Raw genomic sequence first — 27,991 nt, forward strand, 5'->3', positions numbered from 1 at the left:
TGGAGGGTAGTATCCTCTATATGTTCTGGTGACATAGTGAAGGTTATGTTGTGGAGGGTAGTATCCTCTATATGTCCTGGTGACATAGTGAAGGTTATGTTGTGGAGGGTAGTATCCTCTATATGTTCTGGTGACATAGTGAAGGTTATGTTGTGGAGGGTAGTATCCTCTATATGTCCTGGTGACATAGTGAAGGTTATGTTGTGGAGGGTAGTATCCTCTATATGTCCTGGTGACATAGTGAAGGTTATGTTGTGGAGGGTAGTATCCTCTATATGTTCTGGTGACATAGTGAAGGTTATGTTGTGGAGGGTAGTATCCTGTATATGTCCTGTTGACATAGTGAAGGTTATGTTGTGGAGGGTAGTATCCTCTATATGTCCTGGTGACATAGTGAAGGTTATGTTGTGGAGGGTAGTATCCTCTATATGTCCTGGTGACATAGTGAAGGTTATGTTGTGGAGGGTAGTATCATCTATATGTCCTGGTGACATAGTGAAGGTTATGTTGTGGAGGGTAGTATCCTCTATATGTCCTGGTGACATAGTGTTGTAGAGGGTAGTATCCTGTATATGTCCTGGTGACATAGTGTTGTAGAGGGTAGTATCCTGTATATGTCCTGGTGACATAGTGTTGTAGAGGGTAGTATCCTGTATATATCCTGGTGACATAGTGTTGTAGAGGGTAGTATCCTGTATATGTCCTGGTGACATAGTGTTGTAGAGGGTAGTATCCTGTATATATCCTGGTGACATAGTGTTGTAGAGGGTAGTATCCTGTATATGTCCTGGTGACATAGTGAAGGTTATGTTGTGGAGGGTAGTATCCTGTATATGTCCTGGTGACATAGTGAAGGTTATGTTGTGGAGGGTAGTATCCTGTATATGTCCTGGTGACATAGTGAAGGTTATGTTGTGGAGGGTAGTATCCTCTATATGTCCTGGTGACATAGTGAAGGTTATGTTGTGGAGGGTAGTATTCTCTATATGTCCTGGTGACATAGTGAAGGTTATGTTGTGGAGGGTAGTATCCTCTATATGTTCTGGTGACATAGTGAAGGTTATGTTGTGGAGGGTAGTATCCTCTATATGTCCTGGTGACATAGTGAAGGTTATGTTGTGGAGGGTAGTATCCTCTATATGTCCTGGTGACATAGTGAAGGTTATGTTGTGGAGGGTAGTATCCTCTATATGTCCTGGTGACATAGTGAAGGTTATGTTGTGGAGGGTAGTATCCTCTATATGTTCTGGTGACATAGTGAAGGTTATGTTGTGGAGGGTAGTATCCTGTATATGTCCTGTTGACATAGTGAAGGTTATGTTGTGGAGGGTAGTATCCTCTATATGTCCTGGTGACATAGTGAAGGTTATGTTGTGGAGGGTAGTATCCTCTATATGTCCTGGTGACATAGTGAAGGTTATGTTGTGGAGGGTAGTATCCTCTATATGTCCTGGTGACATAGTGTTGTAGAGGGTAGTATCCTGTATATGTCCTGGTGACATAGTGTTGTAGAGGGTAGTATCCTGTATATGTCCTGGTGACATAGTGTTGTAGAGGGTAGTATCCTGTATATATCCTGGTGACATAGTGTTGTAGAGGGTAGTATCCTGTATATGTCCTGATGACATAGTGTTGTAGAGGGTAGTATCCTGTATATATCCTGGTGACATAGTGTTGTAGAGGGTAGTATCCTGTATATGTCCTGGTGACATAGTGAAGGTTATGTTGTGGAGGGTAGTATCCTGTATATGTCCTGGTGACATAGTGAAGGTTATGTTGTGGAGGGTAGTATCCTGTATATGTCCTGGTGACATAGTGAAGGTTATGTTGTGGAGGGTAGTATCCTCTATATGTCCTGGTGACATAGTGAAGGTTATGTTGTGGAGGGTAGTATCCTCTATATGTCCTTGTAAAAGAAAAAAAAGCATGTTTATCCAACTCTAAATCTATCTTTTTGTAGACAAACGCTGAAAGATTCAGTAGTTCATCTGCTCATGACCTGCTCTTTCTCTCTCTCCTCCCTTCAATCTCATATTGTGCAAGTGAACAGCAAACTTGGTTTCAAAAACAAATAAAGCACCTCACAACACAATGCCTCTCCGTATGTGACCTACTTGTGTGTATGTACTGACATGTATGTGTAACTGATAGATGCTAAGTCTTTTGTCTGTAATGTCATTTTCATTATGTGTAGTACTCAAGTTAGACAAGCTGTTGCCATTGACCGACTAATGGGGATCATAATACATCTAATCAAAAACCTCACTCTCTCACTCACTCACTCACTCACTCACTCACTCACTCACTCACTCACTCACTCACTCACTCACTCACTCCTCTCTCACTCTGTCCCTCTCACTCACTCACTCACTCACTCACTCACTCACTCCTTCTCTCTCATTCTGTTCCTGTCTCTCTCATTCACCCCCTGCTCTCTCTCTCATGTTAGTCCTCTGCGGTCTCTGCTGCTCTTAACGTAAATTAATCTGTGTTTGATCTTTACTTCTCTCTGTCTATTCACCTAACCCTGTTCACTTCTAGTCATTCATCTGAAGCACCATCACATGTGCCTGTAAGGTGCTTCAGATGTTTTCAAAGGCTTTGGGATATTTCCACCTTTTCTTCCTGCTTGGTCTAATACACTGTTTTAAAGCTGGCATATTGGTGATTCTGGGGTGTTGTGTATAGAGAACTCTGCTTCCATGTTGATAAGCCGACCTCCTTCATACAAACCATATTTGATGTTTGGCAATGCTGGAACACCGGCCAGAATTCAATCATAGGCACATTGTCGACAAGCGCACCTCATTTGACTTTTGAAGGTAATTTATTCTGGAACCAAGATCTGCAGTGTTCACGGTGAATTGGATCTCCGAGAACATAGGGTACCATATGAAGGGTGCATCAAGGCAGTGGGCCTTTGATTGAATCCTGGCCATCCTCTTGATGTTCATAACATCTGCGTTTGTGGTAGCAACAGAAAAGCACATATTGGGATTCATTAGCAATAACTTACTGCATTACTAAACTCAAAGCATGCATTACTACAAAAATGCACTCTTCACAGTGATAATGTTGTTTTCAACAAAAATAATCCTAGAAGAAATAGTCAAAATCCGCTTTGTCAGTTTACGAGTTGTGATGTGAAGCCAGGTGTGATGTAATGACGGATATGGTATGATGGCTTAATGTCTGTCTGACTGTCTGTCTGACTGTCTGTCTGTCTGTCTGTCTGTCTGTCTGTCTGTCTGTCTGTCTGTCTGTCTGTCTGTCTGTCCTCCCCAGGAGATAAATCCTCATCATTCCTGGATCGACACTCATCGTGCTGAGCAGCTGCTCTTCTACCAGGCCAACTGTCAGTCAAGGTGAGACCTCATTTACAGAGGACTGTGTGTGTAGTGGTTGGATGGTGGATGCTGAGGTCACATGGTAACATCGTAGACTTAGAAAGACGTCACATCATTGTATCTGTACCATTATGGCGTCTGTGAGAGCATGGGCAGCGCCATTGAGGCAAACAAACTGAAAGGGTGCATACTGCCACCTGGAGGGTGTTGTTTGAACAGGTTTAAAGCCATGGTTGGTGATTTAATGCCCCCGGAGTTATGAAATATTTCCTCACCAGTATAATTCATTGGCTGATCCCTCCTGAAGACCTGGATGGAATCATGTGGTCCTTCCCGTAAGATATCCCACTCCATTGACCACTTCAAAATGTGAATCTATGAATTAACATGAGTTAATGTGATGTTATTAAAAAAAGTTATGTCTGTCTGTTTGTGTCACAGTCCAGAGATGAGTCCACTCAACGTGCCTCAGATTAGAATTGAGATGGACCCTGATGACAACGGTTACCGCTGGAAGAGCCGAGGGTCTGAGACCTCTCTGTAGCCCCTACTTCTCAACAGCCCCAAGACCCTCGTCCATGCCCCAAGACCCTCGTCCACGCACTAAGACCCTAGTCCACGCCTCAAGACCCTCCTCGATGCCCTGGGACCCTACTCCAGGACCCAAGACCCTCGTCCATGCCCCGATACCCTCCTCCTTGCCCCGAGACCCTCCTCCATGCACCAAGACCCTACTCCATGCCCCAAGACCCTCCTCCATGGCCCAAGACCCTCCTCCATGCCCCGAGACCCTCCTCCATGCCCGAGACCCTCCTCCATGCTCCTCCATGCCCCGAGATCCTCCTCCATGCACCGAGACCCTCCTCCATGCCATGACACCCTCCTCCATGCCCCGAGACCCTCCTCCATGCCCCAAGACCCTCCTCCATGCCCCAAGACCCTCCTCCATGGCCCAAGACCCTCCTCCATGCCCCGAGACCCTCCTCCATGCCCCGAGACACTCCTCCATGCTCCTCCATGCCCCGAGACCCTCCTCCATGCCCCGACACCATCCTCCATGCCCCGACACCCTCCTCGATGCCCCGAGACCCTTCTCCATGCACCAAAACCCTCCTCCATGCTCCGACACCCTCCTCCATGCCCCGAGACCCTTCTCCATGCCCCAAGACCCTCCTCCATGCCCTGGGACCCTCCTCCATGCCCCAAGACCCTCCCCCATGCCCCAAGACCCTCCTCCATGCCCCAAGACCCTCCTCCATGCCCTGGGACCCTACTCCATGCACAAAGACTATCCTCCATGCACCAAGACCCTCCTTCATGCCCTGGGACCCTCCTCCATGCCCCAAGACCCTCCTCCATGCGCTGGGACCCTCCTCCATGTCCCGAGACACTCCTCCATGCCCTGGGACCCTCCTCCATGCACCAAGACCCTCCTCCATGCCCCAAGACCCTCCTCCATGCCCCTGGACCCTACTCCATGCACCAAGACTATCCTCCATGCCCCAAGACCCTCCTCCATGCCCCAAGACCCTCCTCCATGCCCAGAGACTATCCTCCATGCGCCAAGACCCTCCTCCATGCACCAAGACCCTCCTCCATGCCCCAATACCCTCCTCCATGCCCCGAGACCCTCCTCCATGCCCCGAGACCCTCCTCCATGCCCCGAGACCCTCCTCCATGCCCCAAGACCCTCCTCCATGCCCCAAGAGCCTCCTCACACAAACACTCAACACCAACAATACTCACACTTGAAATGTTTTAAACAATTATTATTTGCTTTATGTTTTCCAAAAGCCAATAATGAAAACTAGTGATTATCTGAAACTTGACTTGGTCAATCGAGGAGTTGAGCCTCCCAGGGATCAACCAATAGGAAGAGGACAACATGGTTTCATCGCTAAATCCTAACCAATAGGAAGAGGAGAACATTGTTTCATCACTAGGTCTTTCAGTTTTCACAGCTACTACTGTAGGTTCATCTGTCTTCCTTATTCTGAAGTGTCTGACACATCTAACCCCTTTCTGCTGTTCTACTGTTCTATGGTTCTACAGTTCTTATACTGTTGTATGGTTCTTTGGTTCTACTGTTCTATGGTCCTACTGTTCTACGGCTCTATGGTTCTGCTGTTCTACTGTTCTTCTGTTCTACGTTTCTGTTGTTCTTTGTAATTCATCCACAGTTGTGTTCTCATTATTAGAGAAGCATGTAGAACCCATTCTGCTCTTTTTTTATATGTAGTTCTTCGTCTCAATTATTAGAAGTAGAAAAGGAATTGCGGAAAAGAATAGTTTGATTGGTTCTGTAGCTCTACATCTTATTTTAGCTGCCAGACGGTGTGAGTTCATTTCTCTAGATGGACACAGCATGGAATATAGTTAATATGTCTTCTGTTCTTTTACGTCTTGTAAAATATATTCAAGAGATTAAATATAATATAACATCAGAGAAATACATGTGACATAGAAATATAATATAATTATTGCAATATAAGTTCATTCACTTTTAACCTCTGTTTGGTATTTTGTTTGTCTAGATGCAGATTTTATATCACTTTTTCCCACTGGAGTTGTGATTGCAACACTTTACTGTTAACTGTAATGACACACGGATACTGCAGCACTCAGTGAGACTTCATTTCAATGTCCTATTTCATTGGTCAGACATAAGGCTGCTCTGCAACATGTCAGATCCAACCAAACTGAAGCTATTCTTCCTCTATTTTGAACAATTATTATTTTGTACTTGTATTAAATATCCATGTTTGATAAGGGGAAGAGGTTTCAGACTCCAGTCTTCCCAATGTAACCTGCACGTCGTACTAATAACTGGTCTACTCCAGACTCCAGTCTTCCCAATGTAACCTGCACGTCGTACTAATAACTGGTCTACTCCAGACTCCAGTCTTCCCAATGTAACCTGCATGTCAGACTAAGACCTCCATCCCAAAGTCTGAAGGTCATACCATCTGACCACAGAACATTGGCCTCCATTTTCTTTCAATTTCCTGAGAGTTCTACATGTGGAATTGTCAGAGTTAGTGGATACCCAGCATGTGATCTATTGTTCATGGCTGACATTTGTTATGGTGTGCCCTGTCCTTTACAGAGAGAGTTTGGACAGCGGTTCAGCTGACATAGTGATGCTGTTTCTGAACACCACCCATTCATAATGATGGCTGTTTTATCTAATAGCATCATAATGTTGACTGATTGTTTAAATGACTGTCTGGCTGACTGACTAACCGACTGTGTACATAACCGTTTGACTGACTGTCTAAATTACTATCTGACTGGCTAAATGACTGTTTAAAGGACTGACTGACTGTCTAAATTACTGTCTGACTGACTTACGGACGGACTATCTAAATATTTGTCTGACTGATGGACGGACTGTCTAAATGATTGTCTGACTGACTGTTTAAAGTACTATCTGACTGTCTAAATGACTGTTTAAAGGACTGACTGACTGTCTAAATAACTGTCTGACTGACTGTCTAAATAACTGTCTGACTGACTGTCTAAATGATTGTCTGATTGACGGACAGACTGTCTAAATGACTGTCTGACTCACTGTCTAAATGACTGTCTGACTGACTGCCTGTCTTTATTGTGTTCCTTGTCCTTTGCAGAGGATGTTTAGACAGCGGTTCAGGGGACACAGTGATGCTGTTTCTGAACGCAACCCATTGATAATGATGGTTGTTTATCTAATAGCATCATAATGTTGACTGACTGTCTAAATAACTGTCCGACTGACTGACTGTCTAAATTAATGTCTGACTGACTGACGGACGGACTGTCTAAATTACTGACTGACTGTCTAAATGACTCTCCGACTGACTGTCTAAATGACTCTCCAACTGACTGTCTAAATTACTCTCTGACTGACTGTCTAAATTACTCTCTGACTGACTGTCTAAATTACTGTCTGATTGACTGACTGTCTGACTCTAAATGACTCTGACTGACTAACTAAATGACTGACTGGCTGTCTAAATGACTGTCTAACCGACTGACTGTCTAAATTACTTTCTGACTGACTGTTTGACTGTCTGGCTGTCTGGCTGACTGTCTAAATGACTGTCTAACCGACTGACTGTCTAAATTACTTTCTGACTGACTGTTTGACTGTCTGGCTGACTGTCTAAATGACTGTGCACGTTCGAGCGGTTCACTTTTATCAAGTTTTCGTTAGTCAGTCAGACAGTAATTTAGAAAGATCCTGCAGCCATCACATGCATTGAGGGTGGGTCTATTGTCAACCAATCATTAGGGTGTTTTTGTTTCACCCACGCCAACATGACAAAGGACGTGACTGAAACAGGAACCAACTTTTCCACGATTCATGTATAAAGTGTATATTTAAGTGATAATGCCTGAGAAGTCGATGCTTGGATGGGTGTTGTTAACGTGCCAAAATATCCTCCAAACACCGGCTTCAAGGCCATTATCACTTTTATATAACAGGTTACCAACACATTCATATAATGATTGACATTTTAATTAAAAACTTTATTTTGATGAATTTATTTATACCTTCATCCTTCCATGAGATAAAGTCCAGACGCAAATCTAAGGTTGCTACCCAAGCCGTCTGGTCGTTCGTTCTTTCGTTTCGGTTGCCAGAGACGCGACCCAATCGTTGAGTCTTTATGTTCTGTATGTTTTTGTTCTAAATGTTCCACTGCCATACTGGCTGGAAACGTTCTTATCCCTTGCTTGCTAGCTAACCAAATACAGCTAACTCACAGTTATGTCAAACAGTACAGCCAGAATAACATCAAAGTAGCTGCAATTACGTTTGTTTAAGCTATTTTTAGTGACATTTATTTGGATACATCCATTGCAATGAACTAATGGTGAGCTATTTCGCCTGGAATAGAAAATGTGCTCTCTCGTCAAGACACTGTTGTTCAGAGTAGCTTCAAAGACTGCAAACTAGCTGCTTTTCGTTTCGTTTTACCTGTTTTCTATTGACATTTCTCAGCATATATCCATAAAATGATGCCAGCTGATTCATGACTGAGAAAAGCTGCCTGCCTGCCTGTCTGTCTCGTCCTGACTCCCGACACGTTCAATACTATGGGACATCTGGAGATTGAATTTAACATTGAAACAATGTTGCAAATTTCAGAGTGACAGACAGCAAGGTTTATACAAATCTCCACTGTTGAAATCTAAATGTCAGTCTAAAAGACATGAGAGATAATGTCTAGATGCTTTTTATACTGGAGATCAAGTTTATAAATTGCCGGCTGGGCTGATGAGACAGTGGATGGCGCAGTCAGATGGAACAGAGTAAATAGGCGTTTTAACGTCCTAGCGTTGGCCGCTGGTAACTTGTGGAATAGACAACGTCTAGAATGTGGTTTTAACCAATCAGCATCCAGGATTAGAACCACCTGTTGTATAAGTACAATTGTATATATTTCGGGCTCTCTTTCACCAATTGATAGCACAATGTAAACACATATATTTACAGTTTGTGAGTGTGTGATATGGGGGTTGGAGAAATGTTTATCTCAACATTATAAAGAGCAACTTTTATAAACAATGGCAACACTGCCATGTTGTACTGAGCTTTGCTGTCCTAAAACTACATCCGTGTCTGACTCCAACTTCACTCCTCAACTTTCGTCTACAGTCGGTTGCTTTCACCTTACCACAAACGAGCCCACTTTCTGACTGACTGACTGACTGTCTGACTGGCTGTCTGACTGGCTGACACTGTCTGTCTGTCTGTTTGTCTGTCTGACTTCACTGCTCAAGCTCACTCTGTATCCAGTCAGTCTTGACCAGTGAGTCTGGCCCCATATTCAGAAAGCATCTCAGAGTAGGAGTGCTGATCTAGGATCAGTTCCTTCCAGTGTACGTTATCCTATTAATTATGATGGACAAACCGATTAGATTAGTAGTCCTACTGTGAGATCCATTCCAGTGTATGTTATCCTATTAATTATGATGGACAAACTGATCCTAGATCAGTAGTCCTACTCTGAGATCCTTTATGAATACGGTCCAGGTTTCTCCTCTATATATCTGTACATACATAACCGCATGTTGGACCACCAAGATGCAATAGGTAAACTTTTATCTTTGTCAATGTGTTCATTTGTTTCTTTCAAGATATCTGTAGATCAACACGTAACAGTATGCTACATACTGTATTTTCAGAATCACTGTTTTAACCATAGTCAGTGGAAATGAGTGTCACTTATGTCTGGGACATATTATGGAGGAAGTTAGTTAAATTTGATTGAAGTACATTAAGCATGATTCTAAAACATGTAACATGCAAAAAAGTGTTAAATTAAAAAGTTAATTTTAGTTTGTTCCATACTAACCATTTTTAATTGAATTTTGTGATTTTTAGGACAAAACCGGTGAAATTACTAATTTTAGAATTTATATTTTTCAAATGAAATGCATATTAAAAATAAACTGAATTTATCAAAAGAGCATGGTATGTTTTCTTAAATCTTTACGAAGCAATGTGTACATGTTTGTTCAAATCCAGCACTGCCACTAGGAGTGGCAGGTGCACTAGTGGTTGGCCCATTGTGCCAGTAACTGAGAGGTTGCTGGTTTGAATCCCTGAGCTGACAAGGTACAAATCTGTTGTTCTGCTCCTGAACAAAGCAGTTAACCCACTGTTCCTAGGCCGTCATTGTAAATACTAACTTGTTCGTATCTGACTTGCCAAGTTAATTAAATAAATAAAAAACACTAAAATTCAACAACTAGTCAGCAATGCCTTGATTAGATGAAACAGGTGAGTAAATGCTGGGCTGGAACAAAAACATACACTCAAGGATGGATTGAGAAAAAATACTTACATAACACTAATAGGATGTTAAACACCATACAATGCATACTGTACACTAGTGCACATTATACACCACACATACAGTGCCTTGCGAAAGTATTCGGCCCCCTTGAACTTTGCGACCTTTTGCCACATTTCAGGCTTCAAACATAAAGATATAAAACTGTATATTTTTGTGAAGAATCAACAACAAGTGGGACACAATCGTGAAGTGGAACGACATTTATTGGATATTTCAAACTTTTTTAACAAATCAAAAACTGAAAAATTGGGCGTGCAAAATTATTCAGCCCCCTTAAGTTAATACTTTGTAGCGCCACCTTTTGCTGCGATTACAGCTGTAAGTCGCTTGGGGTATGTCTCTATCAGTTTTGCACATCGAGAGACTGAATTTTTTTCCCATTCCTCCTTGCAAAACAGCTCGAGCTCAGTGAGGTTGGATGGAGAGCATTTGTGAAAAGCAGTTTTCAGTTCTTTCCACAGATTCTCGATTGGATTCAGGTCTGGACTTTGACTTGGCCATTCTAACACCTGGATATGTTTATTTTTGAACCATTCCATTGTAGATTTTTCTTTATGTTTTGGATCATTGTCTTGTTGGAAGACAAATCTCCGTCCCAGTCTCAGGTCTTTTGCAGACTCCATCAGCTTTTCTTCCAGAATGGTCCTGTATTTGGCTCCATCCATCTTCCCATCAATTTTAACCATCTTCCCTGTCCCTGCTGAAGAAAATCAGTCCCAAACCATGATGCTGCCACCACCATGTTTGACAGTGGGGATGGTGTGTTCAGGGTGATGAGCTGTGTTGCTTTTACGCCAAACAAAACGTTTTGCATTTTTGCCAAAAAGTTCAATTTTGGTTTCATCTGACCAGAGCACCTTCTTCCATATGTTTGGTGTGTCTCCCAGGTGGCTTGTGGCAAACTTTAAACGACACTTTTTATGGATATCTTTAAGAAATGGCTTTCTTCTTGCCACTCTTCCATATAGGCCAGATTTGTGCAATATACGACTGATTGTTGTCCTATGGACAGAGTCTTCCACCTCAGCTGTAGATCTCTGCAGTTCATCCAGAGTGATCATGGGCCTCTTGGCTGCGTCTCTGATCAGTCTTCTCCTTGTATGAGCTGAAAGTTTAGAGGGACGGCCAGGTCTTGGTAGATTTGCAGTAGTCTGATACTCCTTCCATTTCAATGTTATCGCTTGCACAGTGCTCCTTGGGATGTTTAAAGCTTGGAAAATCTTTTTGTATCCAAATCCGGCTTTAAACTTCTTCACAACAGTATCTCGGACCTGCCTGGTGTGTTCCTTGTTCTTCATGATGCTCTCTGCGCTTTTGACGGACCTCTGAGACTATCACAGTGCAGGTGCATTTATACGGAGACTTGATTACACACAGGTGGATTGTATTTATCATCATTAGTCATTTAGGTCAACATTGGATCATTCAGAGATCCTCACTGAACTTCTGGAGAGAGTTTGCTGCACTGAATGTAAAGGGGCTGAATAATTTTGCACACCCAATCTTTCAGTTTTATGATTTGTTAAAAAAGTTTGAAATATCCAATAAATGTCGTTCCACTTCATGATTGTGTCCCACTTGTTGTTGATTCTTCACAAAAAAAATACAGTTTTATATCTTTATGTTTGAAGCCTGAAATGTGGCAAAAGGTCGCAATGTTCAAGTGTTCCAAATACTTTCGCAAGGCACTGTAGTGCATACTATACACTACATACAGTACCAGTGCATACTATACACTAAACTACATAGTAGTGTATATAAATCACTAGTGCATACTATGAACTACAATGCACTATATACTAGGGCATCTTCTACACTACACACGTGACAAATTTGATTTGATTTTGTAACCGTAAAAGCCTTGGTTTCATGCATGTTGACATTAGAAGCCTCCTCCCTAAGTTTGTTTTACTCACTAATTTAGTACACTGCCAACCCGGATGTCCTAGCCGTGTTTGAATCCTGGCTGAGGAAGACCACCAAAAACCCTGAAATTTCCATCCCTAACCATAAACATTTTCGACAAGATAGATCTGCCAAAGGGGGCGGAGTTGCAATATACTGCAGAGATAGCCTGCAGAGTTTTGTCATACTATCCAGGTCTTTGTCCGAACTATTTGAGCTTCTACTTTTAAAAATCCACCTTTTCAGAAACAAGTCTCTCACCATTGCCGCTTGCTATAGACCACTTTCTGCCCCCAGCTGTGCCCTGGACACCATATGTGAATTGATTGCCCCCATCTATCTTCAGAGCTAGTGCTGTTAGATGACCTAAACTGGGACATGCTTAACACCCCGGACGTCCTAGAATCTAAGCTAGATGCCCTCAATCTCACACAAATTATCAATGAACCTAACAGGTACAACCCCAAATCCGTAAACATGGACACCCTCATAGATATCATCCCCAACCTGCCCTCCAAATACACCTCTGCAGTCTAAAACCAGGATCTCAGCGATCACTGCCTCACTGCCTGTGTCCGTAATGGGTCTGCGGTCAAACGACCACCACTCATCAGCGTCAAACGCTCCCTAAAACACTTCAGCGAGCAGGCCTTTCTAATCGACCTGGCCCGGGTATCCTGGTTGGATATTGACCTCATACCGTCAGTGGAGGATGCCTGGTTATTCTTAAAAAGTGCCTTCCTCAACATCTTAAATAAGCATGCCACATTCAAAAAATGTAGAACCAGGAACAGAAAAAGGCCTTGGTTCACTCCAGACTTCACTGTTCATGACCAGCACAAAAACATCCTGTGGCGTACTGCATTAGCATCGAATAGCCCCCACGATATTCAACTATTCAGGGCAGTTAGGAACCAATATACACAGGCAATTAGGAAAGCAAAGGCTTGCTTTTTCAAACAGAAATGTTTATCTTGTAGCACAAACTCAAAAACGTGCACTGCAAACTCCAAAAGTGCAAGTCCACTGCACTGAGGCTAGGAAACACCAATAATTGAGAGTTTCAATAAGCATTATTCTACGGCTGGCCATGCTTTCCACCTGGCTACCCCGATCAAAAGCTAAAAGCCAAGTTAACAAACATCACCGACCATTTCGAATCCCACCGTACCTTCACCACTATGTCTGGTTTCCGAGCTGGTCATGGGTGCACCTCAGCCACTCTCAAGGTCCTAAACTATATCATAACCGGATAAGAGACAACATAAGAGACAAGAGACAATAGTGTGAAACAATACTGTGCAGCTGCTTTCATCGACCTGGCCAAGACTTTCGACTCTGTCAACCACCACATTCTTATCGGCAGACTCAACATCCTTGGTTTCTCAAATGACTGCCTTGCCTGGTTCACCAACTACTTCTCAGATAGTTTAGTGTGTCAAATCTGTTGAATCCTGTTGTCCGGACCTCTGGCAGTCTCTATGGGGGTGCCACAGTGTTCAATCCTCAGGCTGACTCTCTTCTCTGTCTACATCAATGATGTCACTCTTGCTGCTGGTGATTCTCTGATCCATCCTCCAGGTCATCTATAAGTCTTTGCTAGGTAAAGCCCCGCCTTATCTCAGCTCACTGGTCACCATAGTAGCACCCACCCGTAGCATGCGCTCCAGCAGGTATATTTCACTGGTCACCCCCAAAGGCAATTCCTCGTACGGCCGCCTTTCCTTCCAGTTCTCTGCTGCCAATGACTGGAACAAACTGCAAAAATCACTGAAGCTGGAGACTCATATCTCCCTCACTAGTTTTAAGCACCAGCAGCTCACCAGCAGCTCACAGATCACTGCACCTGTACACAGCCCATCTGTAAATAGCCCATCCAACTACCTCATCCTCATACTGTTATTTATTTTTCTCCTTTAAAACCCATGATCTCTACATGCACTTGCACACTCATCTTCTGCACATCTATCACTCCAGTGTTTAATTGCTATATTGTAATTATTTTGCCACTATGGCCTATTTATTGCCTTACCTCACATATCCTACCTCATTTGCACACACTGTATAGATACTTTTTCTATTGTGTTATGTCGTGGAAATTTCCTCTATTTACCAAATCATGGGAGCAAACCACACACAAGTCAGAGTTAGTTATCAAAGTCCATCTTTAATTATATCAGCTCTATCACAATCCTGTGACTCTCAGGCAATTCAGTGTCTAACCATGAATTCTCTGAGAGCCCCTTCTACATTTCAAATGAGGTCCTTTATAGCAAAGACACACACAGGATAAGACAGCATCGGCATAATTCATCGTTCAGCTTTGTCTCCTTTCTCAAACTCAGAACCATAAACCAACCCTCCATATCAACAGGCATATATCAAATTGTCATTTAGATACAACCAACTCTAAATACAACCAATCCTATCTTGACAAGATCACAGAGACACCCTGACTGGCACACAGACATTGTGGAGCCAAGAGATATGTTTACACATGATGATACTTTGACCTCTCCCCTCTCTGCGGCCCATGCAACTTAGTCTTGACATAGAACAGATACTGCAAACCCTGCCACAGTATTATACAAAAATAACGCCATTTGGACATGCTTCACTTACTTTTGGGTTCGGAAGCCGACTTCCTATGATCATTTATGGCAAATGGACATAACATCCTGATTTGGTACTTTCAATACTTATAAATGCCATTGTTACCTTCCCCAGTTTCTGTGTTGTTTGGGGTTTGTATATGTTTATGTTTGGAAATGGCTTCCTGAAGTCCAAAGCACCTAATTGGTCCTTCAAGAGGTGTGCGTAAAAGCCATATACACATTTCTTATGCCATTTGGATATGCTACACTGACTTTTGGGTTCGGAATCCAACTTCCTATGATTATATATTACAAAATGGACATAACATCCTGATTTGGTACTATCAATACCTATTTACGCAATTTGGAAATTTCTTATGCCATTGGAGATGGTTCACTTACTTTTGGGTTCGGAAGCCACCTTCCAATGATCATATATGGCAAATGGACATAACATCTTCATTTGGTACTATAATTACTTATATATGGCATTTGGACATTTCTTATTCCATTTGGACATGGTTCACTGACTTGGTAGTTCTAACCTTAAATATGTCTGGGAGAAGTGTCAAGAATAAGAATGCCTTGGTCCTCCTTTCTTTTTGAATACTTAAATATGCCATTTGGACATTTCTTTTGCCATTTGGACATGCTTCACTGACCTTTTGGGTTCGAAAGCAAACTTCCTATGATCATGTATGGCAAATGGACATAACATCCTGATTTGGTAATTTCAATACTTAAATATGCCATTTGGACAGTTCTTAGGCCATTTGGACATGGTTCACTGACTTTGGGTTCGGAAACTGACTTTCTATGATTATATATGGCAAATGGACACAACATACAACATAAGTTCCTTTTTATAGACAAACTCAATAAAACATCTATATATATTTTTATGAGGTTATAAAATGTATGATTTTTGGGGGGATTTTGAAAATTTCACCCTTGAGACCTTACTTTGTGACCATTTCCCATATGGAAATCTATGGTGGAGCGTGATCGCCCCTATGGGATTTTTGGTTTCTTACACTTGGCATTTGTAATGTTCCGGTTGCAATATGGTTTTGATGAACTGCCACCCATTTGAGTGGTATTTGCGATTGTGTACGTGATTCGCCCAATGCCAATAAGATGCCATTCATTTTTGTTCATTTCATGAGGGTCTTCCCTTACGGGATGGAGCGGTCTGTAGGAGAATGCTGATTGAGCTTCAAAGTGGTCAGCCCACCTCATCAAGATCTGGTTTTGGTCCTTCAAGAGAGTCAGACCATCAGCTGTTTTTATGGGGGTGATGGAGAGACTTCTAGGGCCGTAGATAGGTTTAGTTAAGTTGTAGAAATTGTGCATGCCATTTTGGTCGGCATAAATTTGGATTTCCTGTGCCATATTCGTCCACCATTTGTTGTGCAGAGCACGCAATGTGGTTTGCACTTCCTTGCGCGATGCACGCCATTACTTGCGAAGGGTATCAGATGGGGGCTGTTGAGATTAGCCCTGTGCGCTTTGTTCATATTGTCCAGTAAGGTTGTTATGGTGTCAGAGTTCTCATCGAACCAGTCTTCGTTTCCTAGCTCTACAGCCAATGGAGTTAGCCTCTTCCTGATAGATACCCACTTCTGGTCCATGGGGTCCTCTGTGCTCAGAAGAGCCTCAGTCTCCCTCAGCCTTTCAGCGAGAGAGTGACGGAACTCACCCTTACCGCAGCTTTCTCAAGCCGGATACAGTACAGGTACCTCTCACTGGACTTCTGCAGGCGTTGGTGGGGACGTATTCTCACCTGGAGTTTAACCAGTACCACACAGTGATCTGTCCAGCATTCTGCACCCATCAAAGCACGCATCAGCAGGACGTCATTAGTGTCAGAAAGTTTCACAATGACGTAGTCAATCAGGGGCCAGTGTTTGGAGCGTGGGGGCATCCATGATGTAGTCAATCAGGGACCAGTGTTTGGAGCGTGGGGGCATCCATGATGTAGTCAATCAGGTACCAGTGTTTGGAGTGTGGGGGCATCCATGATGTAGTCAATCAGGTACCAGTGTTTGGAGCATGGGGGCATCCATGATGTAGTCAATCAGGGGCCAGTGTTTGGAGCGTGGGGGCATCCATGCTGTAGTCAATCAGGTACCAGTGTTTGGAGCATGGGGGCATCCATGATGTAGTCAATCAGGTACCAGTGTTTGGAGCGTGGGGGCATCCATGATGTAGTCAATCAGGTACCAGTGTTTGGAGCGTGGGGGCATCCATGATGTAGTCAATCAGGTACCAGTGTTTGGAGCGTGGGGGCATCCATGATGTAGTCAATCAGGTACCAGTGTTTGGAGTGTGGGGGCATCCATGATGTAGTCAATCAGGTACCAGTGTTTGGAGCGTGGGGGCATCCATGATGTAGTCATTCAGGTACCAGTGTTTGGAGCATGGGGGCATCCATGATGTAGTCAATCAGGTACCAGTGTTTGGAGCGTGGGGGCATCCATGATGTAGTCAATCAGGTACCAGTGTTTGGAGCGTGGGGGCATCCATGATGTAGTCAATCAGGGGCCAGTGTTTGGAGCGTGGGGGCATCCATGATGTAGTCAATCAAATCAAATCAAATTTTATTTGTCACATACACATGGTTAGCAGATGTTAATGCGAGTGTAGCGAAATGCTTGTGCTTCTAGTTTTGACAATGCAGTAATAACCAACAAGTAATCTAGCTAACAATTCCAAAACTACTACCTTATAGACACAAGTGTAAGGGGATAAAGAATATGTACATAAAGATATATGAATGAGTGATTGTACAGAGCGGCATAGGCAAGATACAGTAGATGGTATTGAGTGCAGTATATACATATGAGATGAGTATGTAAACAAAGTGGCATAGTTAAAGTGGCTAGTGATACATGTATTACATAAAGATGCAGTAGATGATATAGAGTACAGTATATACGTATACATATGAGACAAATAATGTAGGGTATGTAAACATTATATTAGGTAGCATTGTTTAAAGTGGCTAGTGATATATTTTACATCATTTCCCATCAATTCCCATTATTAAAGTGGCTGGAGTTGAGTCAGTGTGTTGGCATCAGCCACTCAATGTTAGTGGTGGCTGTTTAACAGTCTGATGGCCTTGAGATAGAAGTTGTTTTTCAGTCTCTCGGTCCCAGCTTTGATGCACCTGTACTGACCTCGCCTTCTGGATGATAGCAGGGTGAACAGGCAGTGGCTCGGGTGGTTGTTGTCCTTGATGATCTTTATGGCCTTCCTGTGACATCAGGTGGTGTAGGTGTCCTGGAGGGCAGGTCGTTTGCCCCCGGTGATGCGTTGTGCAGACCTCACTACCCTCTGGAGAGCCTTACGGTTGTGGGCGGAGCAGTTGCCGTACCAGGTGGTGATACAGCCCGACAGGATGCTCTCGATTGTGCATCTGTAGAAGTTTGTGAGTGCTTTTGGTGACAAGCCGAATTTCTTCAGCCTCCTGAGGTTGAAGAGGCGCTGCTGCGCCTTCTTCACGATGCTGTCTGTGTGGGTGGACCAATTCAGTTTGTCTGTGATGTGTACGCCGAGGAACTTAAAACTTACTACCCTCTCCACTACTGTTCCATCGATGTGGATAGGGGGGTGTTCCCTCTGCTGTTTCCTGAAGTCCACAATCATCTCCTTAGTTTTGTTGACGTTGAGTGTGAGGTTATTTTCCTGACACCACACTCTGAGGGCCCTCACCTCCTCCCTGTAGGCCGTCTTGTCGTTGTTGGTAATCAAGCCTACCACTGTTGTGTCGTCCGCAAACTTGATGATTGAGTTGGAGGCGTGCGTGGCCACGCAGTCGTGGGTGAACAGGGAGTACAGGAGAGGGCTCAGAACGCACCCTTGTGGGGCCCCAGTGTTGAGGATCAGCGGGGTGGAGATGTTGTTGCCTACCCTCACCACCTGGGGGCGGCCCGTCAGGAAGTCCAGTACCCAGTTGCACAGGGCGGGGTCGAGACCCAGGGTCTCGAGCTTGATGACGAGCTTGGAGGGCACTATGGTGTTAAATGCCGAGCTGTAGTCGATGAACAGCATTCTCACATAGGTATTCCTCTTGTCCAGATGGGTTAGGGCAGTGTGCAGTGTGATTGAGATTGCATCGTCTGTGGACCTATTTGGGAGGTAAGCAAATTGGAGTGGGTCTAGGGTGTCAGGTAGGGTTGAGGTGATATGGTCCTTGACTAGTCTCTCAAAGCACTTCATGATGACGGAAGTGAGTGCAACAGGGCGGTAGTCGTTTAGCTCAGTTACCTTAGCTTTCTTGGGAACAGGAACAATGGTGGCCCTCTTGAAGCATGTGGGAACAACAAGACTGGGATAGGGATTGATTGAATATGTCCGTAAACACACCAGCCAGCTGGTCTGCACATGCTCTGAGGGCGCGGCTGGGGATGCCGTCTGGGCCTGCAGCCTTGCGAGCGTTAACACGTTTAAATGTTTTCCTCACGTCGGCTGCAGTGAAGGAGAGTCCGCATGTTTTGGTTGCGGGCCGTGTCAGTGGCACTGTATTGTCCTCAAAGCGGGCAAAAAAGTTATTTAGTCTGCCTGGGAGCAAGACATCCTGGTCCGTGACGTGGCTGGTTTTCTTTTTGTAATCCGTGATTGACTGTAGACCCTGCCACATACCTCTTGTGTCTGAGCCGTTGAATTGAGATTCTACTTTTTCTCTATACTGACGCTTAGCTTGTTTGATTGCCTTGCGGAGGGAATAGTTACACTGTTTGTATTCGGTCATGTTTCCGGTCACCTTGCCCTGATTAAAAGCAATGGTTCGCGCTTTCAGTTTCACGCGAATGCTGCCATCAATCCACGGTTTCAATCAGGTACCAGTGTTTGGAGCGTGGGGGCATCCATGATGTTTTATATTTGTTCTTCAGCTGGAACAAGGTGTTAGTGACGATGAGATCGTGATCAACACAGAGTTAGCAGGCTCATGTCATTCTCATTGACCTGGCCAATACCATGCCTACCCAGCACTCCGCTCCATATTCTGTTGTTCTGTCTCACCCTAGCAATGAAGTCACCCAGCAAAAAGAGCTTCTCCTTCCAGGGGATGTGGTGAAGGGCCTCATCTAGTGACTGGTAGAAACAGTCCTTTGCCTCATTTTCAGATGGTAACGTTGGTGCATATGCACTGAGAAGAGTAGCATAACGCATCTTGGCTTGGGGGATATGGAGAGACATGAGTCTTTCACTTATGCCGACAGGTGTTTCTGTGAGGCTGGCTAGAATGCTGTTCTTAATTGCCAGTCCCACACCGTCCTGATGTTATCCACCTGGAGGGAACCTTTCCAGAAGGTGTAACCTTCTATCTCCTCTATCAGGGACCCTTCATCCAGGAACCTGGTCTCACTCAGGGCAACAATGTCAATGTTGTAGCGCCTTAGTTCTGTAGCAATCAAAGCTGTTCTCTGATGGGGTCTATCACTATTATCGTCAGTGTCCAAAAGAGTTCTGATGTTCCATGTTGCCAGTTTCAGGTTAATGATTTACTTTCACATGTTTTCACTGCTGAGTGGAACTCTTGATAGGTGCGGTAGCCTAACCCTACCTCGCACCGCCAGAACACTCTTTATCTCTCAGGGTGACCTCCCCTAGCCCATGTCCTACCAGACTAACCCACAAGGCTGCGGGACAGTGGTTGATGGCTACCCAATTCACCACAAGGACTAGCAGGCGGCAGCAAGCTGTAAGCAAAGTATGCAAGCACGTGCAACTAACCTCTACAAAGGCACTACTGTACCAGACACATCACATGCACCCTGCGGATGTCAGCCGACACATACTATACACTACACACTAGTGCACACTATTTACTAAACTACACTATACACTAGTGCATACTGTACACTTCATACTGGTAAATACTATACTCTACACAACACTACTTATTTGTGCATACTATACACTACACTAGAATAAATACTAGTGCATACTATTTACTAAACTTCACTGCATACTATACACTACACTAGAATACATACTAGTGCATACTATTTACTAAACTACACTGTATACTATACTGTACACTACAATAAATACTGGTGTATGCTATTTACTCAACTACACTGCGTGCTATACACTACACTAGAATACAAGTGTTGTCTCTTTCCCTTTACCTCTCCATCTTTGTAACAAGTCATATTGTGTTAGTCCACTAGGGACCTGTCATTTTGTGTCAGTCCACTAGGGACCTGTCATTTTGTGTTAGTCCACTAGGGACCTGTAATATTGTGTTAGTCCACTAGGGACCTGTCATATTGTGTTAGGCCACTAGGGACCTGTCATTTTCTGTTACTCCACTAGGGATCTGTCATATTGTGTTAGTCCACTAGGGACCTATCATATTGTGTTAGTCCACTGGGGACCTGTCATATTGTGTTAGTCCACTAGGGACCTGTCATATTGTGTTAGTCCACTAGGGATCTGTCATATTGTGTTAGTCCACTGGGGACCTGTCATATTGTGTTAGTCCACTAGGGACCTGTCATATTGTGTTAGTCCACTGGGGACCTGTCATATTGTGTTAGTCTACTAGGGATCTGTCATATTGTGTTAGTCTGATAGGAACCTGTTTCCATTGTATTAAGTTTCTAATCAATAACCTATACCGTGTGTGTTTCCATCGTATTAAGTTTCTAATCAATAACCTATACCGTGTGTGTGTATCCTGTGTTATCATTTAGTTAGTTAGTAAATTAATGTGTGTGGTACGGGAGGATCAGTAAGACTTCAAGAAGCCTGCGATGTTCAGAATGAGACTGATATGAGGTAATGATTAAAAAGTTACTGTTATCGATATAACATATCGTAAGAGTTTAATTCTGGAGATGGTAACTCTATAAACAACTTCTTCCGTGGTGCCCCATATTCCTAATGAGTTCATTGTTACATGATTAAGATAATCTGGTAACAATTAAACACAGTTAGTTGATTCAATAAATAATAGTCATCACATTAATGAGTCACGACTTTTATAATTGTAAAAATTGGTAACTGTAATACATTATGTTAACAACAAAAATATTGTATTTAGATTACGTTTGAAAAACTAGATGATTACGCTGAGCATTACTTTTAAATTCAGAAAGAATGTTTGCGAAAAACATCTTTGACACTTCTCTGTTTTCACAATGACATTCAAATCATCATTGAAAAAATGCGCAAGTTTAAGTTCATTCCACCTGAGTGAGTCTGACCACAAGGCAGAGACCACTATGATGACACCAAATGTGTTTGATGGATTGTGGGAAAAGAGCAGGAATAGGCTTTTGTAGGCTACAGTCCAAGCTATGTCTTCCAAAGATTATCCAACTTGAATAAACACTTGGAGGTAAGGATGACAGCAGAGTTGTAGTCTACGGCAATACGGGTATCAAGTATTATTGATATCTACATTGATGTGAATCACACTGCTGCTCTCTCATTTAGCTATTTGCTCCTTAGGTATATATTAGATATAAATTAATCGTATTATTAAATGTAGTAGAAAGTGTTGGGTTAGAAGAAGCCTACATAACCAAACCATAAAGTAAAATGTAACATTATATATGGCCAGCTATGTAAACATTAACATACATTTTTATCTTCTTCTAATGCCTCTGAAGGGGAATGTCATCTAAAAGTAACTGAATGTAATCAGATTACGTTACTGAGTTTGGGTAATCTAAAAGTTATGTTACTGATTACAATTTTGGACAGGTAACTAGAAAGTAACCTACCCAACCCCGATCGCACATTATATGTCATGAAGCTAATGGTAAAATATATGTCATGAACCTAATGGTATATTATGTCATGAAAATAATGGTACACTTTCAGTCATGAAGCTAACGGTACATTATATATACAGTATATCATGAAGCTAACAGTACATTATATATACAGTATGTCATGAAGCTAACGGTACATTATATATACAGTATGTCATGAAGCTAATGGTACATTTGTTACAGGCTTTGGTTTTTACATTTTTGTTTTGATGTTTGACATTAGCATGTATAGCTTGTTCGCACGTAGGGGGCACCGATTGGTGTCACCTCATTAGTCGGTAAGTGTTACACCTGTGCTGGTTGCCATCTCGTTAGTGGGTAGGTGTTTCACCTGTGGTGGCCCAGGTGCTATTTAAGAGTGGCTGGCACAGGTCTCCAGGGCTGGCCCAGTGCTCCAGTGCACCTTTAGTTGGCGCTCCCTATTTTGATTTCTAGACCAACAATTCTTTATTTGTAACAAGCTGCAAAAACACTAAAAGTGGACTGTTTTGTCTCCATCTATTCATTCAAAGACTCATTCATGGACACGCTTACTCAGAGTTGTGACTGCTTCACGTGATGTATTGTTGTTCCTACCTGCACTTTGTGCTGTTGTCTGTGCCCAATACTGTTTGTACCATGTTTTGTGCTGCTATCATATTGTGCTGCTGCCATGTTGTGCTGCTGCCATGTTGTGTTGCTACCATGTTGTTGTCATGTTGTGTTGCTACCATGATATGTTGTCGTCTTAGGTCTCTGTTTATGTTGTGTTGTCTCGTAAATCAAATCAAACTGTATTTGTCACATGAGCCGAATACTACAGGTGAAGAACTTGCAATGAAATGCTTAATTACATGCCCTTAACCAACAACGCAGTTAAGAAAAACACCTACAAAATAAGAAATAAAAGTAACAAATAATTAAAGAACAGCAGCAAAATAACAATAGTGAGGTTAATTACAGGGGTACTGGTTTTGCGTCAATGTGCAGGGGCCCCGGTTAGTCGAGGTAATTGAAGTAATATGTCCATGTAGGTACAGCTATTAAAGTAACTGCATGGATAATAAGAGAGTAGCAGCAGCATAAAAGAGAGGGGTCTGGGTAGACTTTTGATTAGATATCCAGGAGTCTTATGGCTTGGGGGTAGAAGCTGTTTAGAAGCCTCCTGGACCTAGACTTGGCGCCCCGGAACCGCGTGCGGTAGCAGAGAGAACAGTCTATGACTAGGGCGGCTGGATTCTTTGACCATTTTTAGGGCCTTCCTCTGACACCACCTGGTATAGAGGTCCTGGATGGCAGGAAGCTTGGCCCCAGTGATGTACTGGACAGTACGCACTACCCTCTGCAGTGACTTGCGGTCGGAGGCCGAGCAGTGATGCAACCTGTCAGGATGCTCTCGAAGGTGCAGCTGTGGAACTTTTTGAGGATCTGAAGATCCATGCCAAATCTTTTCAGTCTCCTGGGGGGGAATAGGTTTTGTCATGCCCTCTTCACGACTGTCTTGGTGTGCCTGGACTATGTAAGTTTGTTGGTGATGTGGACACCAAGGCACTTGAAGATCTCAACCTGCTCCACTACAGCCCCGTCGATGAGAATGGGGACGTTCTCGGTCCTCCTTTTCCTGTAGTCCACAATCATCTCCTTTGTCTTGATCACATTGAGGGAAAGGCTGTTGTCCTAGCACCACACGGCCAGATCTCTGACCTCCCTATAGGCTGTCTCGTCGCTGTCGGTGGCCTACCACTGTAGTCATCGGAAAACTTAATGATGGTGTTGGAGTTGTGCCTGGCCGTGCATTCACGAGTGAGCAAGGAATACAGGAGGGGACTGACCACACACCCGAGGGGCCCCCGTGTTGAGGATCAGTGTGGCGGATGTGTTGTTACCTACCCTTACCAGCTGGGGGCGGGATCCAGTTGCAGAGGGAGGTGTCTAGTCCCAGGGCCCTAGCTTACTGATGAGCTTTGAGGCCACTATGGTGTTGAACGCTGAGCTGTGGTCAATGAACAGCATTCTCATATAGGTGTTCCTTTGTCCAGGTGGGAAAGGGTAATGTGGAGTGCACTAGAGATTGCATCATCTGTGGATCTGTTGGGGCGGTATGCAAATTGGAGTTGGTCTGTAGTTTCTGGGATAATGAAAGTAGCATTTCATGGCTACAGACGTGAGTGCTATGGGTCAGTTGTCATTTAGGCAGGTTATCTTAGTGTTCTTGGGCACAGGGACTATGGTGGTCTGCTTGAAGCATGTTGGTATTACAGACTCAATCAGGGACATGTCAGTGGAGACACTTCCAGTTGGTCCGAGCATGCTCGGAGTACACGTCCTGGTAATCCGTCTGGCCCTGTGGCCTTGTGAATCTTGACCTGTTTAATGGTCTTACTCACGTTGTCCGTAACAGCTGATGCTCTCATACATGTTTCAGTGTTACTTGCCTCAAAGCGAGCATAGAAGTTATTTAGCTTGTCTGGTAGGCTCGTGTCACTGGGCAGCTCACTGCTGTGCTTCCCTAATCAATAATAGTTTGCAAGCCGTGTCCCATCCAACAAACATTGGAGCCAATGTAGTACGATTCGATCTTAGTCCTGTATTGAAGCTTTGCCTGTTAAATAGTACCCGCAAAAACACCAGTCTCAACGTCAACAGTGAAGAGGCGACTCAGGGATGCTGGCCTTCTAGGCAGAGTTGCAAAGAAAAAAACATATCTCAGACTGGCCAATAAAAATAAAAGATTGAGATGGGCAACAGAACAAACAATGGACAGAGGAACTCTGCCTAGAAGGCCTACATTCCAGAGTAGCCTCTTCACTGTTGACGTTGAGACTGGTGTTATGTGGGTACTATTTAATGAAGCTGCCAGTTGAAGACTTGTGAGGAGTCTGTTTTTCAAACTAGACACTAATTTAGTTGTCCTCTTGCTCAGTTGTGCACCGGTTACTCCCACTCTTTCTATTCTGGTTAGCGCCAGTTTGCACTGTTCTGTGGGAGTAGTACACAGTGTTGTACAATATTTTTAGTTTCTTGGCAATTTCTCGCATGGAATAGCCTTAATTTCTCAGAACAAGAATAGACTGACGAGTTTCAGAAGAAAGTTATTTGTTTCTAGCCATTTTGAGCCTGTAATCGAACCCACAAATACTGATGCTCAAGATACACAACTAGTCTAAAGAAGGACAGTTTTATTGCTTCTTCAATCAGGACAACAGTTTTCAGCTGTGCTGACATAATTTAAAAATGGGTTTTCTAATGATTAATTAGCCTTTTAAAATGATAAACTTGGATTAGCTAACTCAACATGCCATTGGAACAGAGTGATGGTTGCTGATAATGGGCCTCTGTACGCCTATGTAGATATTCCATAAAAAATCTGCCGTTTCCAGCTACAATAATAATTTACAAAATTAACAATGTTGACAAATGTGCTCTACTTTCAAAAACAAGGATGTTTCTAAGTCACACTACTGTTAAAAAGTTTGTGGTATGTTATGAAAATAGCAGTATATTACATGCATGTCATGAAGCTAATAGGACTGCATGTTTGTCATGAAGCTAATGGCATGTGTACAGTGCATTCAGAAGGTATTCAGTCCCCTTGACATTTTCCACATTTTATTCTAAAATGGATTACATTTTTTCCCCTCAATCAACACACAATGTTCCATAATGAAAAATCAAATACGGGTTTAGACATTTTAGCTAATTCAATAAAAAACAACAAAAACACCTTTATTTACATACAGTATGCATTCAGACGCTCTGCTATGAGACTCGAAATTGAGCTCAGGTGCATCCAGTTTCCATTGATCATCCTTGAGATGTTTCTACAACTTGGAGTCCACCTGTGGTAAATTTAATTGATTGGACACGATTTGGAAAGGCACACACCTGTCTACATAAGGTCCCACAGTTGACAGTGCATGTCAGAGCAAAAATCAAGCCATGAGGTCGAAAGAATTGTACGAAGAGCTCTGAGACAGGATTGTGTAGAGGCACAGATCTGGGGAAGAGTACTGAAACATTTCTGCAGCATTGAAGGTCCCCAAGAACACATTGGCCTCCATCATTCTTAAATAGAAGATGTTTGGAACCACCAAGACTCTTACTAGAGCTGGCCGCCCGACCAAATTGAGAAATCGGGTGAGAAGGGCCTTGGTCAGGGAGGTGACCAAGAATCCGATGGTCACTCAGACAGAGCTCCAGAGTTCCTCTGTGGAGATGAGAGAACTGTCCAGAAGGACAACCATCTCTGCAGCACTCCACCAATCAGGCCTTTATGGTAGAGTGGCCAGATGGAAGCCTCTCCTATGTAAAAAGCACATGACAGCCCGCTTGGAGTTTGCCAAAAGGCACCTAAAGGACTCCCAGACCATGAGAAACAAGATTCTCTGGACTGATGAAACCACGATTGAATACTTTGGTCTGAATGCCTAGTGTCACATCTAGAGGAAACCTGGCACCATCCCTACGGTGAAGCATGGTGGTGGCAGCATCATGCTGTGGGGATGTTTTTTAGCGGCAGGGACTGGGAGACTAGTCAGGATCGAAGGAAAGATGAACGGAGCAATGTACAGAGAGATCATTGATGAAAACCTGCTCCAGAGCGCCCAGGACCTCAGACTGAGGCTAAGGTTCACGTTCCAACAGGACAAAGACAATGCAGGAGTGGCTTCGGGAAAAGTCTCTGAATGTCCTTGATTGATGGGCTGGTGGACACTTACAAGGCCCTCCACTGACGTGGAACCACAGGGTGCGGGAAAGCACATCATTCAACATCCTTGTTTCCAGGCAGTAATCCTCCTCTCAGACCAGGAGATTATGGAGTTGGAGCCACGGATGACTTTGTGCACGGGTGGGGAGGTTATGAGAAAGGGAAGGCTTTCCTGGTGCTTGGGTCCTACAGTGAGAGTGAGTTGAGTTGTGACGTGCATCATACTTCCGGCTCCCAATGGTTGCATATCCAACGCTTGGACTGGAAATGGAGAGGAGCGCAGGTATGAGGTGATCTGTAGGGAGGAGTCAAGGGCCTGATGTAATTATTTCCCCATGGCACCGGAATCCACGAGCTGTAGAAACAATAGATGAGGGACAGCCAGCTAGTGAATCGATACTAAAAAGGGTTTGGAGGAATGTGATGGATTACTAACCCAGGAGAAGGATTATCTTGAGGCTATCGGTCTGCTCTCATGTATCCCGGGTTAGGACATAGTGAACACCATTGAAGTTGGTGGCCCTCCTGTCCACAATAGGGACAGAACCCCAACTGTCTCCGACGGCGTCGCTCAGCCGCAGAGAGGCATGTGGCCCTTGTATTCAGTGCCTCTTGAAAAAGGTTATCCAAACAGATGGCCATTGCGATAAGTGTGTCCAAGGATAGGTTGTCTTTTCAAGTATGCCAACTCAGTCTGGACCTCTTCTCGTAATCCTCTTCTGAAAAGGGTGCAGAGCATTCCATCCACTGGATGCTGCCACTGTAAAAAATGTGAGCACGTACTCCACCATCGTTTGGCCATCCTGCTGTAGTTGTA

General features: G+C 43.7%; 1 protein-coding gene across 8 annotated transcripts in view; it reads left to right on the plus strand.

Annotated features, from left to right (window-relative positions):
* Positions 1-9,803, plus strand: part of LOC110525129 (electrogenic sodium bicarbonate cotransporter 1) — a 375,195-nt gene extending 365,392 nt beyond the window's left edge. For all 8 annotated transcript variants that reach the window (XM_036979187.2, XM_090239263.1, XM_090239262.1 and 5 more), the window contains 2 exons: positions 3,286-3,365; positions 3,789-9,803. In XM_036979187.2, the coding sequence (XP_036835082.1) occupies positions 3,286-3,365; positions 3,789-3,891 (183 nt within the window). In that variant the 3' untranslated portion in view covers positions 3,892-9,803. The remainder of the gene's footprint in view (positions 1-3,285; positions 3,366-3,788) is intronic.
* Positions 9,804-27,991: the final 18,188 nt, after the last annotated feature.

The sequence above is a fragment of the Oncorhynchus mykiss genome, chromosome 6 (genome assembly GCF_057628025.1).
Source record: "Oncorhynchus mykiss isolate SJ-2025 chromosome 6, ASM5762802v1, whole genome shotgun sequence".
Classification (NCBI taxonomy): Eukaryota; Metazoa; Chordata; class Actinopteri; order Salmoniformes; family Salmonidae; genus Oncorhynchus; species Oncorhynchus mykiss.